We start from the raw sequence: 19,823 nt of genomic DNA, 5'->3' as shown, positions 1-19,823 counted from the left end.
TTCTGGCCACACATAGAGTTCTCTATGGCATAATATCAGGGAATTAAATTGGGGGTTGACTTTATCAGTTCACACTTTTGAGGTAAAAAAAAAAAACATGAGGAAAAAAACAAACAAGGGGGACAGGAAGTGGTTTGTAATGTGTGTTGTTGCCAAATCTCAAGACTGACATCTCAGGCAAAGTTTACCACATAAAGATCAACCTATCCCAGTCTATTTGAAAGGCTCAGGATAGTATTTTAGTCTAATCGGGAAGTAAGTATGGCCACTTTATGCCTGTTTAGATATTATTTAAGAATATACATTGGATGGTCTAATGTTAATGTTCAATGATACTATCTCATTCTTTATGTCTTAATCCTACATGTTTGAAGTATGATTTGGGGCTTTCATCAGCAGGATAGAACGACCTTGTTAATCTATGCCATACTTAAGTGAATGTCATTTCTAAACTCTGAACACGTCTTAATGTGATTAGCTTGATTCTACAGAGTGGCCCTCTGCTTTGAACATGACTATGATTTAATGCATAGTATAAGTTTCTTTGTCACCATTGACTACACAAGGCTTATAGGACTTACAAAGCCTGTATACCTTTTGTAAAGATACTGATATGTTTGCAATGGCATGTGTAATGTGATCAATGTGATCACAATAAATAAATGATGGTTGTTAAATATATTGTTAGGTATATTGCAAGAATAAAGGGAACTCTACTTGTCTGACTGTAATATGATATCATTAACTTGCAAATGACTCTCAGATAGCCTATTTGGGTGAAAACTAATGATGAAAACAAAATATTTACTCAAATTCTTTGAGATCCCTTAATGTTGTTTTAACTCTATCTGCAGAGAACATTCCATGCCTGTTCTAGCTGATGAGAAACTGCTCTGTAGGCCTACAGTGAATTCTGCAGGTTTGAAAGGAGAATCAAAGACGGACTTATCACTGTAGCTCAAGAGAAGACGATGACAAAATGGACGATGCTATGTCCAAGAGATGTCAGTCTCTGCACAAAACACACAATCTCTACTTATTTTGAATGCATTCTCATCTGCTGCTGTACACGATTAGGGTGCAAAGCTTATGCGGTGTCATCTTTTGAGAGCGTGTGTTTGAGGTTATGCTACGACCAGATCTGGCCAACTCCAGTCCGCGGCCAGCGAAGGAGAGGGGGCTGTGTGTTTACATACGGCCCCTTCCAGCACGTCGTGTTCAAGGCTGTTGAAAAGCGTTGGACCTCTCCCCGGCACACGGGGAGATGAGCGGAACACCAACAGCCAGGCCAGTTTATGTCTCGATCACCCTGCCTCTGCCTCTGCATCCATAAAATGCCTATATTTGGTCATTTCTCAATGGAGACTCGAACTGCAATTCATTCCTTTCCTGTTTCTAATAATGGGAAGCGGGCCAGCAGTCTGGCTCTGAACAAGAGCACTGATCTCTGATGGAGCAGGGGGTGGGTTTGCAGATAAAAATGAGATACTGCAGTCCTAAGTATTAAAAGTGGACTATTTCCAAAACCCAATGGAGAAATTATCAGTCAGATTCAGGAACATACCTCAGTAATTACATAGGAAGTGACATCAAGGACCTTAATTGGCAATCCATCTTGTCATAGAAAGATCCTTTTTGTAGCCTTTCTTGTGTTTTATATGTTTGACATTTGACTGCATGGTATTTTGTGGAGTATAAGGCTTGTCAAGTGATACAGTACATAAGCATATCAACAAGGGACACCCTGGTTCATTCCCAGCACCCCTCCACACGTGTGTATGTGTGTGTGTGTGTGTGTGTGTGTGTGTTCGTTCGTAGCATGCGATTTAGACCAATCAGGAGTCGCCAATACCGTTGCACACCAGCACTAGAGGGCAGTAAAGTTTGCTCATAAACCTGCACTGCTTACTTCACTACCTGGGTGTTTTTTTTTATGACAGTCGTGGTTACTGGAATACTTAAAGGTATAATATGTAATATGTGGATTAAAATAAACATTTTTTCAAAAATAATACATCCATAGGGCTTTGCGAAGGCTGCAGAGTAAAAGTATTGCTTTTCCATAAAAAAATATATTTTGTCTGAAATGATTACATTATGAAATTTTGACGGCCGGACAATGACACTCTGTTGATATCATACCAGCCAATAGTATTACAGCGTTGGTACTGCGCGCTGGGTTGCCAGGTAGCCTACTATTCTAGCTTCACCACTGTGAGATTAGCAGTAGCCAGCTTACGTTGTACTTACATGAATTAGCAGCATTGTTAGTTAGTTGTGTTGGTTAGTGTGTGTGCGACTATAAAACGGCAGCTTTTCCGTCCACGTCCACTCACTCTTTTCAGCTAAACGTTTGGTAAAATGGCCGAGTTTCGTCGTCCTGCTTCTCCGCCTGAGCCCCAGCGAACCATGCGATACGAACCTCAAAAGCTCAGTGACCGAAGAAGGAGCCAAAGTCGGATAGATATCAGGCCTGCCTTTGCTCGTTGGACGGAGTTTATGGAGTTTCATGGGATAAAGTCGCATGGTGACATGGCTACTTTTCTACTAGACCGGAAAGCTAGCTAACTAGCTATCGTTATCTTTCTTGGAATCTGCATAGCCAGACCTAACATTATCTCTACACTACAGCATCTAACGTAATTTATTACATGGCACTCTGAAATACTTGATTGTGATTACTGATATGTGTAAAGTTATGTTCCTCTCGGAGTGAAGATCTTATCACAGTATGACTGAAACAGTGCATTATCTGGCATTTTGGCAATACGTTGTGTTGTTGCAGTTCTTATCTTAAGACACTAGATGGGGGAAATAATCCACAAATTACATATATACCTTTAATGTTTTAGTGTGTCAAAAAAGTGTGTGGTTGATATCGGCACATGTCATAGAAAGGCTTAGGCCTAGTAAGATTTCATAAGATTTTCTTACAACAACAACAAAAAGTAATTTCTACTTGAGAAAAGCATGGAGGTATAATATAACTGGAGACGGCATTGAAAATGGCTGCCTATTCATTTCAATGAAAGTTGCTCACCGGCGCATGAAGCCATTTGACGTAGTGGCCAAAGCCCGGTATTGCAAGTCACGTCACGGCATGCGGCCCAAGACCCTTATTTCCCATGGTTTGTGGATGATGATAGATAGGGCTAGAAAAGGAAAACACATTTTTTCTCGGTATTGTGGTGGCTGGACTCGGTTGACCTATGACATTTGGACACTCACAAAGTACTATTATAACACTTCAGATTGAATTCACCAGTAGCCTACCACAGGGTTCTCCTCCCAAGGACCAACACAATCACACAACCTTGTCAAATGAGGACACGAAATACAACAGAATAGAATAAAAGAAACATACTTTATTACCTTACAATTGCAGCAAAGGGACGGTTACACAGAGACACAAGGGGTATCTGTGCAAGCGCGCCGACCAAGAGTCGGGACAGCATATATATATGCTAGGCTAGGCTACTATTGCTATGCTATGCTATTCCACACCGCGTGACTACATGTGTGAGTACCTGATTGGTTGAAACTTCTATCTAATGTTTTGTCCTATCAGCTCACTACTTTCGTTTTCCATTCGGCCGATGTGGATAAGGTGTTCTCTGTTAAGTTTCATTTACTGCAACACAGACAGGCTTTTCATTGTGAGGTGTCCTTGGCAGTCAACTTATCTGCTACTGGAACATAGATAATAACAACTTTTCATGCGTACTGTATTCTGGAAAAGTACAGAGTGTACAGCAGTATTGAAGCTTAACTAGGCCTAAAAAGGCAGGCCTTGTGTTTAAACAACTATAATAGCACTTTAAAAAATACCTTCCACATTTCCCCCCTTTGATCCATAATATGGATCACTCTACTGTTAACATTACTGGTGAATGATGCTAAGCTAAGCTATCAGAATGGGGAATAACAGAGTACTTGAAAACACATCTAAATAGCCCAGTGACTTTAAAACAGAGTATAAAACATACTAGAACATAGTTACTGTACTGTAACTAGTACAATCATAAAACAGTTCAAAATGTCAGGAATGGCATGAGCCTTTAATAGTGAAATTTACAACAGTAGTATTGCTTTTTGGGTTGACCCTATTGGTCAGTTACTCAGCTTCTTGGTGGTTTGGTCTTCAGGACTCCGAGAGTCCTCTCCGATGCTCAACCTTTAGGTGACTGCCAGCTGGTCTGTCACTGTAGGGAGGTGCTTGTAGCTCGACTAGCAGGGGCCACGGCTCTCGTGTCTACCCGAGTTAGGAGGTCCCCGTGTGGGGTGTATGTCAGTTATCAGTGTCTGGAAATGTGTGTATGTGCTCAGATCTTGCCTGTTTACTGGTGAATCGCTCCAGGGTTAGCCTCATGGTATTTCTGGAGGTCCCAAGCCTTCTGCTGGGCTGGGGACAGGGAGGCTTCTTCATCCTGCAGCAGGACCATCTCGGTGGCGTCTCCTCCCAGGGTGGCTCTGGTTGCTTTGGTGATGAAACACTTGCAGATAGGGATGCCACAGAACACTAGTATTCCAATTAGAACCAGGACACTCACGATCATGGAGACTGCTTTCCCCGCCCAGCCAGAGAAGAACTCGGTCAGCCAATGTAGGTCTCCTCCGGTGGGGGCGGTCTGGCTCAATACTTGTTCAATCATGGTGGCGCTATGTTTGAGATAGTTAGTGACATTGTCTTTGGCGTCTGGGATAAAGAAACAACAACTTATGCCTAACATTTTGCATACTCCACCTTCCCTGGCGGTGCTTACGTCCATTCATATTGGGCTAGGTGGGCGGGTGGCCTTCGCTCTCTCTGGGGTCTCCTAAGTGGTGGGGTTGGGTCCTCCTCTTCTGGGACCTCTGGGTCCGCGGGCTCTGGGACTGGTTGTTCTTCCTTGACAGGGGAAAAACTGGGAACAGAAGGAATGTCAGTTTGTGGGGTGTCGGGTCCCCCCTTTGTGGGTGACTCTGGCTCACACGATGGGAAGTCACTGGTGGTTTCCTCTGGGATGTCTTCCCCTCCAGGTTCCTGCTGGTCCTAGGGTGTATCTGTGTCTTTCTCCACAAACCCACCCATACGCCAGCATACTTTTAGGAGTGGATATAAGTCCCCAAGGACAGGTTACATTGTGTGTGACATTCCGATAGGTTACCGTGCAGTTGGGGTTGTGGGCGTCGACATGGATCTTGGCTCGTTCTGGTGCTGACAGGTTACTGGAGGTGGGCTGGTTGCATTGTTCCTGATCATTTGGTCAATTGAGAGAACACTTAGAATGTCAAATGGTGTGGTGCAATTGATCTGATTGATCTTCTCGAGGGCAGTGGTGGGTCGGGGGTTGACAATTTTTTTTTCTGCTGTTTTGTGTGATGCCTGGGCAGTACCAGGATGGGGTAAGGATCTGACTAATCCCCCCTTTGCTCACGTGACCACGTCCGTGAGCAACATGACAGTAATATGTGTAATGTTACAAATATGTATAATTGCCTTTGCTGCAATTGTAAGGCAATGTCTCTAACACACACAACACAACAGTCACTTCAATCACAACTTCTTGAATAGTAGTAGTAATAGTAATAGTAATAGTAGTAGAACAGTAGTAGTAGAATGGTACCTTTAATCAGAATGGGGAACGTACTTTATGTGGAACAGCAACACTGTTTAATATCGGAGTCGTTATGGTTCTATTTCGCACCGCTCAGATAAAACACTTCACACAGTCAATGAATTTGAAATCCCAACCAAAAGAATAATTCTTCAACAACTAAAATGTTAAACACAGGCGCAGCACTTCTCTGTGAGCCTAACCGATGTTTAGGTATGGGAATTCTTGGTCTATGGACGGACTATGTAGTTATAATGTAGCTAGCATTAAAACCTCACCGTGGCAACCAATGTACATATGTGGACCTTTTTAATCTCTTATATCCTATGCCGTACGTCAACAAGCGTAGCCCTAGGTATATACTCTCATTAAAAAGGAATTTTTAACTCTGTGAACAATTGGTGTACGTTTGGAACTTACTTAAAATGTCAGAAAAGCAACCTCCAGTTGGTGTGTTGGTTGTCCTTTTTAGGGAGGGATTCCAGGCCTCCTGCCCCTCTGAGCGACCCTGCGTCCGCCCTCAACCTCGTCCGTCGACGGCTTGGCTATGAAGTGGATGCGTGAAGGGTGATCAGTCCAACGGAGGCTCACTCAGACGGGCAGATCAGCTGGAATCCCACTTCTGGACACCAGTGAAATGTGGTGGCTGGACTCGGTTGACCTATGACATTTGGACACTCACAAAGTACTATTATAACACTTCAGATTGAATTCACCAGTAGCCTACCACAGGGTTCTCCTCCCAAGGACCAACACAATCACACAACCTTGTCAAATGAGGACACGAAATACAACAGAATAGAATAAAAGAAACATACTTTATTACCTTACAATTGCAGCAAAGGGACGGTTACACAGAGACACAAGGGGTATCTGTGCAAGCGCGCCGACCAAGAGTCGGGACAGCATATATATATGCTAGGCTAGGCTACTATTGCTATGCTATGCTATTCCACACCGCGTGACTACATGTGTGAGTACCTGATTGGTTGAAACTTCTATCTAATGTTTTGTCCTATCAGCTCACTACTTTCGTTTTCCATTCGGCCGATGTGGATAAGATGTTCTCTGTTAAGTTTCATTTACTGCAACACAGACAGGCTTTTCATTGTGAGGTGTCCTTGGCAGTCAACTTATCTGCTACTGGAACATAGATAATAACAACTTTTCATGCGTACTGTATTCTGGAAAAGTACAGAGTGTACAGCAGTATTGAAGCTTAACTAGGCCTAAAAAGGCAGGCCTTGTGTTTAAACAACTATAATAGCAATTTAAAAAATACCTTCCACAGTATCATTCAGCATCAGAGACCAATCTAATCAATATAAACTTTTAATTCAATGGGGTTTTGTTTGTTTTTGAAGCCACCAATACCTGTATCGAGCCATTTGAAACATGTGCTGTGCACGAGCCTCGGGGACGCTGGTCGCGCGTTCGTGAGTCCTGCGAGCTCGGCGGAAAACACGTCACCATAGGAAGACCCGCCCTACTCTGCCTCTGATTGGATAGGAAGTCATGTAATGACGTCGGCTAACATGCTATGCTTTTAGCAATGAAGCTGCTATGATGATGCTAATCATAGATATGAATGTCTATGATGCAAATGATCATGACATGTGGTTACTTTAGGACATCGTTGGAAAAGATCTAGAGGGTAAGTGGGTCAATGTTGAATAACTTAGCTAACATTATCTAATGTTACATTTCTTTATATTAACATCAACTATATTGATAGGCTAGCTATGCTAACGGTAGCTAATGCTAACGGCTTAGGGTTAACGTTAGTTAATGCTAACGTTACGTTCGGAGGTCTCATGTATTTCAATTTTAACATAATGTTGAGCATGATCAATGTGACATTGTTCATACATTGATTACAGTCTGTAATCTTGTCTGGCATTATTTAGCTATAATGGGCTGATGCTACTATAGCATTTGCCACATTATACATCAAATTAATCAAGCATAGTTAGTGTTATTACCTGAAGGCATTATTACCATTGCAAGTAAGCATGCCATGTATATGCCATGCCTGGAAATCAAATTAATAGTGTAATTCTTCCCCATCATAGCTCATTGTACACTGATATAATCATTCTCCTTGCCTTTGCTAATACTCATCTCTTTTATCAAACTTTGTGCTAGGAAAGAAATCTGGCTGTGATTCGGCACTAGTGCTCATCCAGGCTGTTGTCATCTCCCGCCTGGACTCCTGCAACTCCCTACTTGCTGCCATCCTGCAGCGTTGGCCATCAGACTCCTGGAGAAAGCTGCTGCTGACCTGGTGTTCAACGGCCCCATGCTCTTCCACAAAACTTCCCTACTCCGTTCTCAGCACTGGCTCCCTGCGCTGTCCCATCCAGTTTAGGACTGTGGTGCAAGCCTACAGGGCAAATGAACAGCTCCCTCCGACCTCCAGGCTGTGGTCAAGCTCTGCTGCCTTGAGGTGATTGGTTCCCCAGTTGCTCCAAGCCCCCCTACGGCAGATTGGCGTGGCCATGGCTTTTTTCTGTCCTGGCCTCACAGTGGTGGGAACTGTCCACTGATGTCAGTACAGCAGAGTCGCTGCCCATCTTTCGCCGCATGCTGAAAATTCACCTGTTCAAGATGTGCCCTGGACCCTTCCTTTTAACACCTATTTTATTTGTTCTTGTACTTTGTCTTTAGCAACAGGTTAAGCTCTTAGACGCTTGTTTAGAAAGGAGATGCACTTATGAGTTCTAGCGAGCAGTGGTACTGTAGTGAAGCTGCACTGTCACTAATGAAAGACTAATGGGGTGCACCTGAACTGGGCCGCTGACAGAGGCTCTGATCACCCTCGGCTGGACTTGATTGCTGAGGGGTGGACTAAGAAAGCAGAGCCAGTCGGGCAGTCTGGGGAGCGGAGCTTCATGTCCCTCAGGGCAACTAGTCTGACGAAGCAATTGTTAACTTGCACTCACGGGAGAGGATAACATGCCTGTCTAGCCCAGCTTAAACTATGCGCCCATGTACCAGTGTGCCGACTCAGGGTGATATCTAGTGTGTTTGCAATTGAGTGTGCCTGCCTATACAGGGTGATCCAGTGTGGACTTGATTGATGTTGCACATGGGCGATTGGAACTAAACTAACCTTGCGTTGCATTTGTCTTTCTCTCTCTGGCTCTATCGTGTCCACTCTGCTGGCGCTGATGGATGGGTTGGACAGTCAAGGGGAGCCAGTGGTCCAGTTCCTGTTCATGCTTGGTTGTTGCCTACTCACCTTCCCATCTCCTGCATCACCTGCCACCTGTCTCCACTCTGCCCAGCTGCACCTCATCCCTCATTACTCTTAGCATTAATACCAGTCAATTTCCCTTGGTTCTCTGTAAGATCATCCAGTCATCTACCAAGTCTGCTCAGCTCTTCTGTCTGCCATATTTTAAGTTGTTTATTGAAATTGAGTTAAAGTAGTTTGTATGGGTCAAGCATCCTCCAGTTTGTATGACTCAAGATATGTTTACTGCCATGTATATGGTTCACACATACTAGAAATTTGACTAGGGTTAAGGCATACACTGGTGACATGTTTTTAATTGTTTTGTGATCACTGTCTTTGTGATATTTTCTGATGACCAAGCCTTTGATCTAAGCAGAGCCTTAGCACATTATGGAGGAACCATGTCCCTTTCTTTTACCGATCCCTGAAAGCAAGACCTGTGAATGTCCTGAACAGTGTGGTGGCCACATTTGTTGGGAATTTGGGTGGAAATAGTGTTGAACATCATTGCATAGTTTGACTGCCATTTCATACCAACATTAAGAGAAAGTGGAGAAGTAGGCTATACCTAGAAAATACTATAGGTGTGCAATTCGTTTGTACAGTCTGGTAGTTAAATGGTTAAAAATGGGCAAGCAATAACATTGGAGGGAAATGTATACTGACACTGATGATTGTTTCAGAAATGGTCTGAGACAAAATAATGAAATGTTATACATCAGTATTGTGAAACACTGAACATATTTTAATGACTGACAAGGAGAGAGGAAACAGTACAAGTTAATCAATAATAACTAGGCTCACTATGAACAGTGTGTATTATTGGCTCTGTTCTGACATCAGTGCACAGTTCATTCCACCACTGTGAGGCCAGGACAGAAAAGAGCCATGGCCGTTACAATCTGCCGTAGGGGGGCTTGGAGCAACTGGGGAACAAATCACCTCAAGGCAGCAGAGCTTGACCACAGCCTGGAGGTCGGAGGGAGCTGTTCATTTGCCCTGTAGGCTTGCACCACAGTCCTAAACTGGATGGGACAGCGCAGGGAGCCAGTGCTGAGAACGGAGTAGGGAAGTTTTGTGGAAGAGCATGGGGCTGTTGAACACCAGGTCAGCAGCAGCTTTCTCCAGGAGTCTGATGGCCAACGCTGCAGGATGGCAGCAAGTAGGGAGTTGCAGGAGTCCAGGCGGGAGATGACAACAGCCTGGATGAGCACTAGCGCCGAATCACAGCCAGATTTCTTTCCTAGCACAAAGTTTGATAAAAGAGATGAGTATTAGCAAAGGCAAGGAGAATGATTATATCAGTGTACAATGAGCTATGATGGGGAAGAATTACACTATTAATTTGATTTCCAGGCATGGCATATACATGGCATGCTTACTTGCAATGGTAATAATGCCTTCAGGTAATAACACTAACTATGCTTGATTAATTTGATGTATAATGTGGTAAATGCTATAGTAGCATCAGCCCACTATAGCTAAATAATGCCAGACAAGATTACAGACTGTAATCAATGTATGAACAATGTCACATTGATCATGCTCACCATTATGTTAAAATTGAAATACATGAGACCTCCGAACGTAACGTTAGCATTAACTAACGTTAACCCTAAGCCGTTAGCATTAGCTACCGTTAGCATAGCTAGCCTATCAATATAGTTGATGTTAATATAAAGAAATGTAACATTAGATAATGTTAGCTAAGTTATTCAACATTGACCCACTTACCCTCTAGATCTTTTCCAACGATGTCCTAAAGTAACCACATGTCATGATCATTTGCATCATAGACATACGTTCATATCTATGATTAGCATCATCATAGCAGCTTCATTGCTAAAAGCATAGCATGTTAGCCGACGTCATTACATGACTTCCTATCCAATCAGAGGCAGAGTAGGGCGGGTCTTCCTATGGTGACGTGTTTTCCGCCGAGCTCGCAGGACTCACGAACGCGCGACCAGCGTCCCGAGGCTCGTGCACAGCACATGTTTCAAATGGGCTCGTTACAGGTATTGGTGGCTTCAAAAACAAACAAAACCCCATTGAATTAAAAGTTTATATTGATTAGATTGGTCTCTGATGCTGAATGATACCGAGAAAAATTTTGTTTTCCTTTTCTAGCCCTATCTATCATCATCCACTAACATGGGAAATAAGGTTCTTGGGCCGCATGCCGTGAGGTGACTTGCAATACCGGGCTTGGCCTGAAAGCCCATGGTGGCTTCAATGCGCCAAGCTGATCCTGGGGGCTTGGGAGAAAAGCCTTGACGTATTTTATGTCGTTACGTAAGGTTGTTGATACGCTGTTGTGTCCTGGTTGCGTGTTGCGTCACGTCAAGAGAGGAAGGAACAGTGAAAGAACAAAATGGAGGAATATGCAAGGGAACCATGGTGAGTCTGAGAAGCTATTTTATGGATTTCACAGTTATGTCAACCTTTCGTTGTAAGTCGTCTGAACGAAATACACAGGCAGGTAGAATTGATGTGATGATATTCAAAACGAACATTGTTATTATTTTCTATGGTCCAGATGATAAACTGCAGGTAGCCGGCTGGCTAGCTAGCTACTGCTAGCAATGCTAACAGTTAGCTACGTTAGCTGACAGAGCGTGTCCCAGCAAATATGTCCTTCGCTGCTATCTCACGTTGCTAGCTACTGACCTTGTTAGCAGAACCGTTGGGTAGCTAGCTGGACAAGTTCACTTTCTTTTTCGTGTATAGAGTTTTGTAGCAAACCCGTAGCTAATGATAACGAGTGTGTGATTAAAATCTAGCCAGTTTGGCATATTCGATGGCTGATGATGGCAAGCGAGCTAACTTACAGATAAGTTCGCTATTCTACTCATTTCATTTGAGCTATCAGCACACTCGAAAGGGTAAACAGCGGTAGATGGACAAGGGAAGATGAACTCAAATGCATACATTTGTGGATACTAGTGTCGAAAGTAACTTATGATATAAACTGCGTTATTTGAAGTAACTAGTTTGTATAAGAAGCACAGCAAACATGATCATTTTAGCACATTTTTCTGTGTATTAATGCTATTGATTTGTCAGTTATGTAATGTAGGATAAGCATCATGATATATCTTTAATATAATCTGATTTGCTTCTTGCAGTCCCTGGAGGATTGTGGACGACTGTGGGGGTGCGTTCACAATGGGGGCCATTGGAGGAGGGATCTTTCAGGCAGTCAAGGGATTCAGAAATTCACCTGCAGTAAGTTTATCCGTACTGATAATGCTCTGGCCAGCCCCTTCTGTGCGAAAACGGATATCCTTCAAGTCATTTCTTAATTTCTAATGCTCTGATACATGAATGTCATCACTGTTTATTGGTGTGGTGTACTGATGGACAGGGCATTGGTAAGACATAGCCCTGATCATTGCTGCATCTCATCTCTTTTTTCCCAGGGGATGAGCCACAGATTGAAAGGTAGCATGACTGCCATCAAGACCAGAGCCCCACAGTTAGGGGGTAAGCAAGCTTCATTATCCTGGTTTGTGTGTGTGTGTGTGTGTGTGTGTGTGTGTGTGTGTGTGTGTGTGTGTGTGTGAGAAAGTGTTGTACTGTAGATTGCTCTGTCGGAGACGGTGAGTTTGCCATTTGTGTCGCAGGTAGCTTTGCCATATGGGGCGGGCTCTTCTCCATGATAGACTGTGGGCTGGTGAAGGTTCGAGGGAAGGAGGACCCCTGGAACTCAATCACAAGCGGGGCCATGACCGGAGCTATCCTTGCTGCTAGGAGTGAGTCCTGAGTCCCTGTTCAACAGAGGCTTGTGGAGGTCATGCCTCTTTCTCCCTCCCTCTCTCTCTATCTCTCTCTCTCTCTCTCTCTCCCTCCCTTTCTCTCTCCCTCTCCCTCTCTCTCTCCATCTCCCTCTCTCTCTACTCTCACATCCATTATATTACAGACCACATAGAGGTCAACTAGGATGCCACGGTGTGGATTTTTTCCCACCAACTAATAAACCTGTGACAAAACCAATATTACCGGTAACACCAACTACAATAAGAGAGTGCTTAGTTTGATCTTTACCATTAGACTTTTATCTTCCTTTGAACAGCACTGTTATGTATTTGTATTAAAGCACTTATAAAGTACAGGGCCGAGTGAAACGTTTGTATCTTTCTGCGGTGATGGCACATTTGCAGGCAAGCCGTGGAGGCGTGATACAACGCCAAGTTCAGGATAGGTGTCTCATGGCGGTGCCTGCCCAAATCAGTGTTACGAATGGAACACTTCTAGACTGCTCTGTGCTGCCTGTGATCTCTGCCGCGTGCACATGCGGAGGTGCAGACGGACACTTGTTTCATGGTACCGGTGGTTAGGGCGTACTCAGACCAAAGTATTGATATCACACTGTCTGCTTTACAAATATGAGTTGTTTTTTTTGCCTGGCTGTAAGCCTGCACACCTAGGATAGCGTTTGTCCGGTTGTCACTCCCTCCCTCCCTCCGTTGAATGTTGACCTGCATTTCTCTGTTGGCACCACAAGAGGCAGTAGTCCCAGCACACTAAAATAAAGAAGGACACCAAAATCAACTCGCCTATCTCCACTGCACAAGTAGAGTAGCGGTGAAAGCAATGGACTCCCACGCGGGAGATCGGGGTTCAAGACCCGGTGGAGAAGATTTTATTGGACTATACCCCAAACCTCCACATGTTTATCCTTTCACTCCAACCTTTTTATCCCTTACCTAAATTCCACAAGTAGAGTAGTGGTCAGAGCATTGGACTCCCACGCAGGACATTCTCAGAGATTATGGTCTATGCTGAGCAAAACTCCTCTAGTCTATATGTAGCTCAACAAATGCCGTTGTTTATGTTTTGGAACGGATGTGTCCAGGCGACAAGAAATTTATCAAACATTATTTCATGTAATTTCAATTCACAGCTATTTCAGTGGCATGACTAGCTTCCGTCCTACCAGTCCTGAACAGAAACAAGCCAGCCATGCACATAAGCCAGGCTGGACCTGGCCTGGTTGTTTTTGATGAGTGGGTACTGATATGTGACAATTAACTAAATGGGTAAAACGATGGTGGGGGCGGAAAACAAGGGCGTCTGGCGGTGGGAAAGTAATGATCCGGTGAATACACCGTGGACGCCTGAACACCAAGAAACACCGGGAACACCCACAACCATGGCAAGCCTAAGGTCAACATTGGCCTGAATGGTGTCTGTGTAGATTCAGATGATTACTGGATGTGAATTCTCTCATCTCTACTAGTGTTCAGTCTGTGGATACGAATCCTCTTGTGTTCAGTCTGTGTAACTGGTGGTAATTATGCCAAGTGGACTGTGAGTTCCTGCTGTTGTTGCTCCTTTACTCTATACTCATATTCATACCAGAGTCCAAATACTATTTGAAATACTTTCAAACACCAGCGATAGCTTGAGTCTACCTGGAGAGTTTCAGTGTAAATGCTAAATGGACTGCACTTGTATAGCATTTTTATCCAAAGCGCTTTATATTTGCCCATTCACACACCAATGGCGGTAGCTGCCATGCAAGGTGCTAGCGCGCTCATTGGAAGCAATTTGGGGTTCAGTGTCTTGCCCAAGGACACTTTGACATGTGGACAGGAAGAGTTGGGATTCGAACCGCCAACCCCGCGATCAGTGGATGACCCGCTCGGTGTCTTTTATATATCTGAGAGCATTGGCTCCATTGTGCCAGACGAGCAATAATTCACAGAAAAGTAGATGAATGTACTTCAAATAGGTTTTCAACCCATGTCTGATTCATACTCAAATCCATTGATCCTAAAATAAATGCTCCTCTTGTCTGTCTCCTCAGACGGCCCTGTAGCCATGGTGGGCTCGGCGGCCATGGGAGGGATCCTGCTGGCGTTGATAGAGGGCGCTGGTATCCTCCTCAACAGATTTGCTTCATCACAGTTCCCTACTGGTGAGTATGCCACACTGCCTTCCCTAGCTATTGTGCACTCTGGTGTGCCGTGACTGAGGCTTGGTGTGCAGAGGGGATAGTTCACGACGGCCTGAGTCACATGGCAGGTGTGAAGTCGTTATTACTGACTTCAGTATGACTGTGACCTGGCCGTGTATTCCTCACGGTTTCAACGTATTAGTGCGGATCTAAGATCAGCTGTGCCTTTTCATTTAATTAAATAATACAGACAGGCAGGGACCTGATCCTAGATCACAATGCTTACTGTTTAGACCATCCATCCTCAAAGTCTGGACTCGGGTCCGGGTCCGGACCAAACCACAACTGTCTCCGGACTCTGGAGCAAATTATATGCCTACTTTTCATTGTATTATTTCCGAGACTTTACTGCAATGCAAAAAGTCAATGCCGCCGTCAAGTTTTCTGACGACACAGTAGTGATAGGCCTGATCAGCAACAATGAGGCTCCTGACCCTGTGGTGTCAGGAAAACAACCTCCATCTGAACGTCAGAAAGACCTAAAGAGATGCTGGTGGACTTTGGGAGGAAGCATGAGAGGAACTACACCCCTCTAATCATCAACGGGACCCCTGTAGAGAGAGGGGACAGCTTCAAGTACCTTGGCATCCAGATCACCAAGGACCTGACATGGTCAACACATAGACACTGTGGTGAGGAAAGCACATCAAAGACTGGAAATTCAGAGCGTCCAACCAGATCCGACGGAGCTTCCACTCATCCACGATCGAGAGCCTCCTGACTGGGAATATCACCACCTGGTACAGGAACAGCAGCTCTGAGGACTGCAAGGCCCTACACAGAGTGGTATGGTCAGCTGAACGTATCTTGGGGGGGCCACTCCACCACCTCGAGGACATCTACCAGATAATGCAAGACCAAGGCCAACAGGATCCTGAAAGACCCCAGCCACCCAGGAAGTGGACTGTTCTCCCTGCTACGGTCAGGGAAGAGATACCACACTCGCATGGCGAGCACAGAGAGGCTCAGGAAGAGCTTCTTCCCGCAAGCCATCCGGCACCTGAAGGACTCTTATCTACACCCCCGGTTATTTATTTATTTATTCATTATCCATAGCATGTACATAATCCATCCAGACCCTTATCTATCCCATCCCAGCATATTTTTATACTTATAGAAAGGGTACTTATGGTGTAATTTGTGTTAATTTGTAAAATTGTAATTTGAAAATTGTACATTTGTAACTTGTAAATGTGTCATTTGGAAATTGACTATTAGAGTTTATCTATAGCAGGGGTGGCCAAACAGTCAGAGACTAAGAGCCACAAAAATGACTGTGGTACCACCCAGAGCCACACCATATATACCAGCGTTTCTCAACCTTTTTTTCAGTCACCGCACCCTTCATAAGTACTTAAAATCCCAAGGCACCCCAGTCTAAAATAAGAAGAAAAACATTATTGTCCATTAAATATACATTTAAAGTTAATTTATTTAAAATGAATACATACAACAAGATATTTTCTGACATATTTTGGACTGGGCTGGGTTAGGCTGGACTGGGCTGGGCTGGGTTAGGCTGGGCTGGACTGGGTTAGACTGCGCTGGGTTAGGCTGGGCTGGACTGGGTTAGGCTGGGCTGGACTGGGTTAGGCTGGACTGGGCTGGGTTGCGTTGGGCTGGACTGGGCTCGAGATTTGAGGCTTTGAAATGTCCCAATGATGTCTGGCATATCAGGCAGAATGGCTTACCATTACGTTCTATGAAGAAAAAATTACTCTTCCCACTCGGGTAAAAAATGTCCTGTGTTCGTCTTCATATTTTCTTTTAGCTGCGCATTTCTTTCCAGCCATTCTTTGGTTGTGTACAGTAGCCTAGGCTACGTTAGCTTTTGTCGTAAAAGAGAATGACCCACGCAAAGCAAATTATTTTGTTTCCAATAGGTGCGTTTACATGACAAATATTTTTCAATCTGGTTGATTTCAAGCTGATTTCAGCTTGAGCGTATACATGGGATACAAAGTAAACTGGTTGGATGTTTACATGCGACAACGAAACAAATGTTTCGAACGCGCACGCAGCCGTGAGTGATTGCGTTACGATGGTTACAAACAGCTGACTACGGAACTGTCGAGCATGCCTTGATTAGTCAAGTCTTGAACATGCGCAAAATGAACGCAGAACGCAGCATCAATCCGTTTCAAGGTAGTATACATGACGGACCAAACGGTTTCGAAAAGGTTTAAACTACCTCCTTGAAAGCGATTGGAATTTCAATCGGGTTGGGGCATTTCAGTCGGATTGAGGTGTTTATATGACATATTTTCAATCGGTTTGGTCTTCCAAACCTATTTGAAACCGATTCAAACTGTCCATGTAAACGCACCTAATAATTTTGTTACCAAGGTGATTTGCTACCTATATGATTGGTTTGAAGTGGTTCTCACGCGACTTCCTCACTAGCGAAACGAATCATGATTTTATGACAAATCTGCAATAAACTAAAATGGGCGGGAATAAATGCACAGCGAAACTAGAGAGAGAGAGAAACGTTCTTATGGAATGAATGAATTTATTTTTTTATTAAAGAATGGAAGAGCCGCAAGCCAACTTTTTGGGGGGGATGGATGGAGGAGCCGCACATTGACGGGCAAAGAGCCGCATGCGGCTCGCGAGCCGCCGGTTGGCCACCCCTGATCTATAGCATAATCTTGGATCCGGCAGCAACATTTCATTGTGACTGTACACCGTACATGTGACGAATAAAAGTAATCTTGAGGAGAGGAGTGTAGGCAGGGGGAAAGGAGACAAGAAGAGAGCACGCAGGAGGTGGGGAGATAAGACAGGAAGTGAGGAGATAAGACAGGAAGTGAGTCAGGAGGCTGAGCGGAGAGGAAGAGTGTTAATAAATGTTCTCATAAACCCACACCCACATGAATACAGGTCAGACATGAAATAATAAACAGATTTGAATTTCTCTATTAAAAGGCAATGATATAAGACAGGAGGTGAGGAGATTAAGAGGAGAGGAGAGGAAGGAGACAAGAGGAGAGGAGATAGGAGAGGAGGAGACGAGACTTGGTTTGATTCACCTTTTGTTGTGTGTGAACCGGTTGGGGGGGGGTTGTATTATAATTGTTTTCTTAAAAGACAGACGGGGGGAAAATTGTGGAGGATTTGTATTTGACTTCCCCTGTTTTAGACTATAATTACAGGCTTTGACCTCTGTGATTCCTTGGGCCCTGGGCCCTTAATGTGACCTATTGAAGAGACCTCAGGGGGGTTGTTATTTCCCTGTGACCTGCCAGGTAGATGTTGCCTGATGATGTTCTCTCTCTCTCTCTCTCTCTCTCTCTCTCTCTCTCTCTCTCCAGGTCCCCAGTTTGCAGAGGAGGCCGCCCCCACGCCAGCCCCCTCTTTTGGAGGAGACTACAGACAGTATCAATGACAACACCCTCTCACTCACTACTAGGCCTTTTGAATTCCTTGCAGAGGTCACATGTAGGACACTGAGGAAAAAACAACACAACAATCAATTACAGTTGCTCTTTACATTATGGACTATGGCAGAGGCCTAGAGGGCAAATTCACCCCCCCCTACACCCCCACCCCTCCGAGTCACATACAGATTTGCCTTTTTCCATCCTAGAGGCGTCCTGCATCTGGTTTGGCCCGGGATTCGTTGGAATCTCAAGTTGGGAGAAGAGGGAAGTCATTTGTTGTCATGTGGGGGTTGAATGTGTGTCTTTATACCATCATACATACAGTACATGCATGTAACCCTGCAGGTGGGGCTTGAGGGCAGAGCAACTGAAGCAAGTGTTGAGTGAAGCACTAGCAGGGCTACGTAAATGTCCAGTCAAAGTTGGACCTAGTTGATTTGTGTCAAGTCTGTCATATGTATATACAGTAAAAGCTTTCCGCATGAACACTCACTATGTATTGTCTGTTTGCCTCAATATTCACTGTTCAAATAGGGATGCACGGATTGTGAAATTCTGGGCCAATACAGATGTTTAAAATAACAATTTGGCTGGCCAATAAATCGGTGCATCCTTAAAATTAATCTGCTTGTGCTGGCCATTTTCTAAATTACTGAAAAATTGTCTGGCGTAATGATACATTTTATCAAGTGGTTTAAAAGCAGAAAAACATTAAATGATGTCCCTACAATATTTGTTTTTATAGTGATTTTATTTATTTTAAGTTGTAAGGACTGTTGTTAGATGTAAACCTTTACTGTTTGACATCAAGAGGTTGAATGGACTGACTGGGAAATTACTGATCTGACACGGAAGGAAAAGAACCTTTGGACGAACAGCTCTTGCAAGGGATTGATACGAATCATCTGTATGACAGATACATGAATAAAAGTTATCTTATACAATGTTTAAATTGTATCTTTTATTTGAAGTGAGAGTTCAGAGTGTATGTAATGACTGAAAAGATGACGTCTCATAAGAAAACGTTTTCTTAAACATATACAGTAGTAGTTTTTTTTGTGCGTTTTTTTTATTTTATTTGCGGTGAGAATACATAGTAACTGAAGAAATGACGTCTCAAATCTGCTCGTGCACGTTTGCCTGGAATAGCCATCCTGATCACGTGAGCTCACAGAGAAGCAGAATGAGCTCACGTGATCATAGCTCCATGCTCTGTACAATAAAGTTCATGGTAAATCTACTGACGTGCAAACAAACGACAGTACTGCAGAAACTAATTGTGTGTCTCCACTAGAGGGAAGTGCCCACCAGGTAACTAAATACTGTTTAGTATTTTCCAAATTTCTTTATTATGTTCGCATGTACTATCTGCTGTTTTAGGGGTTGTTTCGAGTCAGCAAAAGTACTTTTATAGGCTACTTTAAGAGACACCTGTTGTTTGGGGTCTATAAAATTCCACATCCTGTATTATCAGCGGTGGTAAAGTGTACAACACACAGAAGGAGACCTCGTTGCAGAAATGCAACTCCACAACCTGTCTGCTTGAAAGGCCTTATTAATGCTAATAATCTATTATCAATAGTGCTATAATGCCATCCATCTTCAGAGGCACTGCTATGTTCCCTACTGCTCCTGTGGACATT

General features: G+C 43.9%; 1 protein-coding gene across 1 annotated transcript; it reads left to right on the top strand.

Moving 5' to 3' along the window:
* Positions 1 to 11,190: 11,190 nt before the first annotated feature.
* Positions 11,191 to 19,108, top strand: timm17a (translocase of inner mitochondrial membrane 17 homolog A (yeast)). Its single transcript, XM_084440685.1, has 6 exons — positions 11,191 to 11,235; positions 11,964 to 12,063; positions 12,258 to 12,321; positions 12,462 to 12,590; positions 14,648 to 14,758; positions 18,112 to 19,108. Exons 1-6 carry the CDS (start codon positions 11,210 to 11,212, stop codon positions 18,183 to 18,185), a joined length of 504 nt encoding a protein of 167 aa, XP_084296811.1. The 5' UTR covers positions 11,191 to 11,209; the 3' UTR covers positions 18,186 to 19,108.
* The last annotated feature ends 715 nt before the right edge of the window (positions 19,109 to 19,823 follow it).

This window comes from Borostomias antarcticus, assembly GCF_949987555.1.
Source record: "Borostomias antarcticus genome assembly, chromosome: 7".
NCBI classification, from domain to species: domain Eukaryota; kingdom Metazoa; phylum Chordata; class Actinopteri; order Stomiiformes; family Stomiidae; genus Borostomias; species Borostomias antarcticus.
The sequence above is the reverse complement of the archived record's forward strand: the minus strand, read 5'-3'. Positions and strand labels throughout refer to the sequence as shown.

What these genes read in the sequence shown, in the direction of transcription:
- timm17a (XM_084440685.1), top strand. Translation starts at nt 11,210, where the DNA reads ATGGAGGAATATGCAAGGGAACCATG. An exon ending in GAATATGCAAGGGAACCATG is followed by an intron (nt 11,236 to 11,963) that starts GTGAGTCTGAGA and finishes TGCTTCTTGCAG; the next exon opens with TCCCTGGAGGATTGTGGACG. An exon ending in AGCTATCCTTGCTGCTAGGA is followed by an intron (nt 12,591 to 14,647) that starts GTGAGTCCTGAG and finishes CTGTCTCCTCAG; the next exon opens with ACGGCCCTGTAGCCATGGTG.